General features: G+C 35.7%; 1 protein-coding gene across 1 annotated transcript; it reads right to left on the bottom strand.

The window, feature by feature from the left end:
• Positions 1,206-7,627, bottom strand: LOC109707685 (E3 ubiquitin-protein ligase PRT1). Its single transcript, XM_020229152.1, has 8 exons — positions 7,358-7,627; positions 5,113-5,141; positions 4,856-5,035; positions 3,230-3,301; positions 2,914-3,129; positions 2,616-2,819; positions 2,071-2,180; positions 1,206-1,843 (listed from the first exon to the last, which is right to left on the bottom strand). The coding sequence occupies exons 1-8, from the start codon at positions 7,498-7,500 to the stop codon at positions 1,502-1,504; spliced, it is 1,296 nt and encodes a 431-aa protein (XP_020084741.1). The 5' UTR covers positions 7,501-7,627; the 3' UTR covers positions 1,206-1,501.

Here is an 8,293-nt window from a genome sequence, read left to right as displayed (position 1 = left end):
ACTTTTTTCCGTACATCCAAACTAATCTTATTATTATTAAGGAGAACCCATATAGATGATAAATGAAGATCTAATCACAGATAATAATAAAACTACTTGCTTATAAAAAGTAAGTATAAACTTCACATACCACCTCCGTAGTTTCGCACTTTCTTACTTTAATATTCTATATTTTAAAATATATTAATTTAGTACCTTATAATTTTATTTTTTTCTTTTCGTCAGTCCTTCCGTTAATTTTTCGTTAAATCACATATAAAAATCTTTCGATACCTCATTTATAATTTATCGAATATTCACTTTAGTACATTTTAGTTTTAACTTTATCACTAATTTAAAAAAAAAAAATTAATGAAAGGGATAACAAAAAGAAAAAAAAATCACAAGATGCGAAAGTGATACACTTTAAACCACAGAACACTGAAGTGAAAAAGTGCGAAATTACTAGAATGGTATTTGAAGCTTTCCAAGAAAGTATGATTAAAAAGTTGTTCAACAACAGACAAAAAGACTTAAGACTGATATCCAAAGTCTTCATACTTTTACCTAAATTTACTTATGGATAAATAAACAAATTAAATAGCATGCTATTACGCGTTCCGCTAGGTCAAAATTGCAAGTTTCTTTTAGAAAAAGGATTTAATTCTGATGCATTTTGCTGATAATAAACAACAGAGACGAAAGAGTCAAAGTTGAAGAGTCTCTTCAAGACGACAGTGGGAGTAGAGTGGGAGTAGACTCGGTTTTTGAAGTTTTTACTGCTTCAGCCACGGCCGTACAACCGCATCTCAATCAGCAGCTGATTATTTGGTGAAGAAAAACAACAAAAAAACTGGGACTTTGTTCAACTATTGCTTCTATTTTTAACTACAGTTATTTACAATAAAAAGCTTAGCAAATCTAAAAAGCAAAAACTTTTGCTTTCCCAAAGTTAATATTAGTATATCTCTGCTAATATAATGCCTTTGCTAACAGCACTTTTGATGAAAAGGAAAAAAAAAAAGAAAGAAAAAAATTCCTCCACCACGGAGACCAAATTTGCCACCGCCACCACCGTCGCCGCTATCGTTATCGCTATCGCTTTCTTCACCACTACTAAGTATCACTTTTGCTGCCCCCGCCGCCACGGCCGCAATTTTCTACGCCCATCCTAAACCATTGATTACCATTTCTCTCACTACAATCATCATCACCATATCTCCCCATCATAAAGATTTTTCTTTGAAGCAATCTTTGTTCAAATCATCATAAATGATTCTCGCATTGAATAATGCTCACATAAAAACAAACAAACAAGCACAAAAACATGTTTCATCCTCCCCCAGAAAAGAAATCTTATTTCGAAAATACAACTTTTAACTTTTGAGAATGGTATATCGCATGAGCATTGACGATGCAGATTATACCACCATGCAAACTTACCAAGCTCATGGTATTACCTATCGGTATTCGAGATAAGATAAGCATAAAAGCATATACTAAATACGAGTAAACATCGGAATCATAGAGAACCTGATCTGTCTTGTCTTGTTCCGTCGTCATCATCTCCGTCGCTCTCCGGCCTGGGCTCGAGATATTCCGGAGCTTCTAACTCTAAATCGACATGAACCAAGTGTTCTCCTTCCTCGACAACTTGCAGGTGATCGCCTGCTCCCCTCGCCAACCACAGAATCCTTTGGAACGTACGCGAGTCATCGAGAACAAACTTGTGATCCTGAGTGTGTTGCTGATTGAATCGGCCAGGAAGATTTGAGCAGCTTTTGTAGCATTCTTCACATAGGTCAAAGCCAATTGCCTCTTTGCAATCCTCGCATTTGTACCGCTTCCCAATAATTGGATAAACCTGGACGGAAAGATAAAATATCTTTTAAAGGGTTTGTAAACAATCTCTTGGTTTTGTTTACTAAGTTGAAAGATGGTGGCACGTCAGTTAAAGTTAGCCGAATTTGAAAAAATTGTCCTTTTTTTTCCTCTCTAGATGGATTTAAAGACGGCAGAAGGTCTCAAATCATAATCTTACAATTGGTAATCTTACTACTGGGAAAAGAAATGAACTATCAAAGACCATACCCCGCATGAATCGCAGCCAACTCCTGCATGAATATTTGCCGCATTTTCATTCAGCCATATATTGCTGAACTGAAAAGGTTTGCTCTCTTGCTTTTTTGCTGGCTCAGCACCTAGAAGTCACAAAAAGGGTCAAAGTTAAACCAACATTAATCTGTCCACCAACTCATACTGTGATATGATTCTGACGTAATAATGCAAAGTAATTAAATAGAAATTTCACCTGGTCGGCCTAATATGTTACTATTTTGCAAGCCTAATAGATAGACTAAGCATATTGCAATCACAAAGGAGTTATTAGAGGCATGATTCTTATTAATTAGTGAGCTTCAAAGATTGCCCACAGCAAAAAGCAGCATCTGTTATCATAAACCATAACTATGGATAAGTGATAAGGCAAAACAAATGGCGATAAGACAAAACCAATGGTCTGCGTAAAAAGAAAAGGGGGTAAGATGTATACAGCTATGATACATTGTTACTGAAGTCCGAACAACTAGAATAAACCCAGAAGTACAACTCCTGAAGATGTAGCATTAAAAGCTTACTAGATGATGAATCTCCTTGGTGATATTGGATCTTTTTGAGCTTAACTTTCTCTTTCCTTGATGCATATTCCACGGGGAATGTTTCTTCCAAGAAATTATCCAGATACAAGCAAACATTCGGAAACCCACCGGGATGTGGGCTTTGGCAAATTTGACATTTTAATTCTTCACCAATCAAGCTTAGTAGACAATTTTCACAATAGACTGCACAATTAAAAAAATCAAATAATTGTCGGCATTTTTCTTTTTCCTGAATTTTTAGCGAGCAACCGACCATGGAAAGCACAAAAATACTCACCATGGCCACAATTAAGAACAGCAGGTCTATAAAGCAGCGCCTTGCATATGGAGCATAATACATCATCCACAGAAACTTTCTTTAATACATCATCTGTGGAAACTCTCTTGGACAAGGGAAATGATGCATCATCAACTAGGTCATGTTCTGTAGCACTCGGCTCTTTTGCAGCTGTACTGCTCCTGGCTCCAAATGTATCCTTACAATTGCCATTCGCTTACAGAATACAGGTGAACTTATCAACGAAATACAACGTGTTGCAATTATTAAGAGACATAATTATTCCGGTTCAGCAATGCTAAGACAAGATTCTTACCAGAGTGAGTCTCTTTGGAGATTAGACGATCTACAAACTGAGGTGAGTAGACCTTAAGTCGCTTTTCTTCCTCTAGAATATAGATTTAACAAGACAAAAATAAGTAACATTTAAAGTGTGCAAAATGAAGAAGGTAATTATCAAGAAAGTGAATGTATGGAAAACGTTAATTTGATATAAGGAAAGCAAGAGTTGCAAGCTGGTATAAATTACTGATCTTGGATCAACATAAATTGCACCAGAACACTTATTCTTAGTTGGATGAGAGAAATGAGATGAAATAAAGGAATTAAGGGACTGTTTGGTTGCATATAGTTGTAACTGCACTGTAGTTGTAATTGCATGCAGATCAAAATTAGGTGCTGAGTTTGATGCATTTAAATTCCGCTGCTACAGTTGAAACTGCACAAGGAGGATCAACTGCAACAGTGAACTATTCCCAAATTAGCTGCAATTCCAACTCTAGTAGTTGGAGAAAGTAACTTAAAACAAAAGATAAGCCTGCCTCCTAGTCACCTTCTAAACAAAAAATATTTTTTCTTTTACATTGGGGGTGATCTCACCACCAAGGATTTAATTGCCGTGAGTCGTGCCAATGAGTCCCGGTCACAAAAAATATAAGTGTGCTAACACATAATGTATTCGTTTAATTTAACAACAAAATATTCTAATTGCTTATTATGTATCTTTATCAAATCTTTTAAATTTTATAGAGAAAATTATATACTAATTTAAAGAAAAGAGAGTTTTGAGTCGTGCCATCGGCACGAGGCATGTAGGCTGTATCGTGCCGATATCTTGTTGGCACGATAGATACGCCCGTGCTAATGGGCACTTAAATCCTTGCTGACCACCCTATATATAAAGTGATAAAATTTTGTAAATACACTTCTCAACTTCATGCAACCTAACATATTATCTATAGTTGCAATATTTTTCTACTACATCCAACTAAACAAGATGCACACGGTTGTAATTGCTGCATTTTCAACTACATGCATCCTTGATTACAATGCATTTGCAATAACATCAAACCAAACTGCCCCTAAATGCATTTGGTAAATGCAATATGCTGAGCAAGAAAATTATAGACAAGTTTAATAGTTTTGCCCTTAATTAAGCTCAATTTTCTGGTCAATTTTCTGGTCTTTACGAAGCGATGGAGGAGACTAGCGTGAAATGATAATATTTCTAGTACAAACTTGGGGAAGGATCAATCGGAAGTAGATTAGGATGATTTTTCATTTTAACCACTAGAAGATCCATGGATGTTTGTGAAGAATAAATTGTTATAGCTACTTATGCTCGTAAATAAGACCACTAATTTGTCATCTCATTGTGATTGTTTCATCGACATTCTGTGCAAAATAATTTATGTGTCCCTCAACCTTTGGATGCATCCTGAGCATAAGCAGTTAGTATTCTGTAGCTATATATACCAAAGCAGTTGAATTCATTTATTGCCATACCATAATCTACATCTGTTTACTAGGATAAGGACATTCACATGTCTACACGGTACATATATGTGTCAATCATTTCTTCAAATAGTATGAGGTTTGGAAGGCATATCACATTTATAGCCTGAAGTTTTTATGCATTTGGTACTCAGATGTTAGAACTCACCTAGCACCTCCTTTTCCCTTCTTTTGTATGCAGCAGGTTCCAAGTTTAAAAGCAATTGATGGAGTAATTGACAAATACTAGGAAAATGAATATATGGCTTCCTGCATAAAGCACAATGTGATTCTTGCACACCATGCATGGCTTTATGTACACACCAGAAGCAAGAAATATGACCACATGCTGCAGTGAAAAACAGCAGATTATTCTATAGAATAATGGAATCTTCTAAACGTTGAGTTGAAATGGTCCTCTCTTACCAAGAACAACTGGCTTGTAGATAAGATCCCTACAAAATCAAAGAACTACAGTTATGAATAACAGAAACGTAAAGAGATAAAAACAAAAAGGACCATAAGACAAAACAAAATAGATTTCAAATACACCAAAAGAGTGGAAGCAGGACAGCTGAAGAATAACTTCATTTTTAAATGGTTGTCTAGAGACTTTAATTGAACAGTGGAATACAGATTAAAAACACTCGCTCTTACATAAATGCAGAGAACAACTTCAGTTTAAATGGTTGTCTAAAGTCTTTGATTTAATAGTGTAATGCAGAATAAAAAGACTTGCTCTTGTACAAATCCATGTAGTGATTAAAATAATAATTAAAGGATTGTAGCTCAATAAAAAGCATGTCTGCTAAAGCCCATGTCTTCAATTGATTCACTTTTGACTATTGGTTCTTTCAAGTATCTTGTGCATTACAAAATTCATGTGAGTCGTCATTTTATATTTCCAAGACCTCATATGTTTATTCTTTTTGAAAGTCAGTTTGGAAGAAGAATAACTCAATTACCTAGAAGGAATTTGCGAAGTTCAGCTTGTAGTCCAATTTGTAGTCATTTTTATGAAGTTCAGCTTGTAGTCCAATTTGTAGTCATTTGGTATATTCCTTATGCACAATTAGCAAGTCCCACAAGATTGTGCAACTATAAATGGTTGATCTTCTATACCACGCGAGATTGTTTAGACTTCCAATTTGCATGGAACACTTTCTTTCACATCAGCAAATAGTCTTCTGTTTCCTTTATGACCTTGAACACATGCTTCTTTTGCATGCATCCTTCTGGCATAGTTCTAACACAGCAGCAAATTTTCTACATAAACCATAAATCTCCGTAATTAATTTCTGCAACAAGATGTAACATTTATCTTTGATTCATTAGTCCCATTGTTCCAAAAAGCGGCCAATGCGGCTGCATATGCGGTGGGACCATCAACTGCACCGCATATGTGCACTACAGTATACAGTCATACCATATACGTGGTAGTTTTCCTTTCTTTCTTTTCTTTTTTGTTTTAAAGGTAGGATTGAAATGCAATGTTGAATAGAAATGTTTGGTCAAAGATTATACATATACATATGACTATTTTTATACAATTTTGGTTAATATGATGCATATAACTGTACTTATCTTCTTTTAAATATAACCCATTACCAACTATCTCTCTTCTTATTTTAGTTGCTATTATTCCTAATATATCAACTAATTACGTTTATAAATATTGGCGAATATGTTTGTACTTGTTAGATGTTATAATGCTAGATCTTTGTTAAGTGGCAATTTGGCCTATTAGATGACTACAAGGGATCGTGAATACCACCTCGTGAAAAAAAAAAAACTATTATTCTTCACAAAAGTTTAGCCAATTTATTCCACGTTTGTTCCTATTCTTAAATATATATATATATTAGTTATTTTTTACATTTATATATGATTTTTTTAAAAAAAATTTAATAGATGAACCGTATATACGCCTGCATATGCACCAACATACAGCATATGCACTATGCAATGGATCGACTGCCCACATACCGCATACCACATTTTAGATCACTGGTTAGTCAACAATTCTTTCATTCTAGTTTGTTCAATTTTCAACCTACGAAGTTGCATATTATACTTCATTAGCTGCTCGCATATATTGCAGTTATAATTTTCCTTTATTTTCCTTTATTTCCCTACGACGAGCATCATTGTGCATTGACAGAGTGGGAAACTATACATCAATTGAAAAAATAAAAAAGAATAAATTAATTAGTCAACAATGACATATGCAGACCAAGATAATCTATTGCTGTAATTAAAAGGTTGTTGAAGAGTCTAGCTAGATCACATTTTGTTCAAATTACAGCCCTCTAGTCGACGAAAACAGCCTAAAATACCATATGATTATTCTGCAAAGCTATGTGCATCGGAGAACTAGTCAACATCCGGTCATGCTACGATTCTAAAATTGTTTATTCCAATCCCCCCAATTCAACTAAAGAAACCCTAGTTGAAGACAACAAGCGCATCGAAAGAAATCGCACGGATCAAATCTTCGCCCTAGAAGCATCCCGATTAGAACGGGGATCGCTTCAACGAAATTGCACGGGTCAAATTTTAGCCCTAAAAATCGTCCGTATCACGCCGACATCGCACTGAGATCACACGATCCATCTCAAATCGAGGAAATCCGGTGCGGAACCGGAGGAGGTGGGGGGAGAGGGGAACTCACAAGCAGACGCAGCATATGAATCGGTGGTTGGCGAGGTCGTCGAGGGCTGCGCCGCCGCCGCCGCCGTCGGCTACGGCTCCTGCGGAGGTCGGCGACGACGCCTCCGCCGCCCCTCGCGGTGGCGCACCGCCGTTCTCCGCCATCGCTCCGGCGAGGGGGAAGGGGAAGAAGAGGGGCGGGGGAGGGGAGGGGATGGGGGATTATATAAGGGGGGGAGGTTATTGGGGCCCCGAGAGCTTCAAGAGGAAGCGCTTCGACGTCACCGAGCGGAGGAGAAAAAGTGCTTCTTCCGGAAGCGTCGTGATCCGTGCATATCTTGATAAAATAGCATGCATGGGGCTTTTTTTTTTTTTTCTTTTTTTTGGGGGATAAACTTCAAATACCCTGGTGTTGTTTGACATTTTATCACTTTAGTACTTTATAATTTAAAGTGTATCAAATTAGTCCCTATGGTTTCGCACTTTCTCACTTTAGTACCCTATGGTTTAAAGTGTATCAAGTTAGTATCCTATGATTTCATTTTTCTCTTTTTATTATTTATTTCACTAATCTTTTTCGTCAAATCAGCGACAAAGTTTAAATTAAAGGATACTAAACTGAATATTCGATAAACCTAGATAGGGTATCTGAAGTTTTTTGTATATAATTTAACGAAATATTAACAAAGGAAAAAAAAATTAGTGACAAAATTAAAAATAAAGAGTACTAAAGTAAATATTCGATAAACCTAGGTAGGGTATTGGAAGTTTTTTTGTATATAATTTAATGAAATATTAACGGAGGAAAAAAAAATCAGTGACAAAGTTAAAAATAAAAAGTACTAAAATAAATATTCGATAAACTTAGATAAGGTATATAAAGTTTTATATATATATAATTTAATGAAATATTAATAGAGGAGCCGGCGAAAAAAAAAAAATGTGAAACCACAGAATA

This window comes from Ananas comosus, linkage group 3, assembly GCF_001540865.1.
Source record: "Ananas comosus cultivar F153 linkage group 3, ASM154086v1, whole genome shotgun sequence".
Taxonomy (NCBI): Eukaryota; Viridiplantae; Streptophyta; class Magnoliopsida; order Poales; family Bromeliaceae; genus Ananas; species Ananas comosus.
Note: the sequence above shows the minus strand (reverse complement) of the source record. Positions and strands in the feature narration are given on the sequence as shown.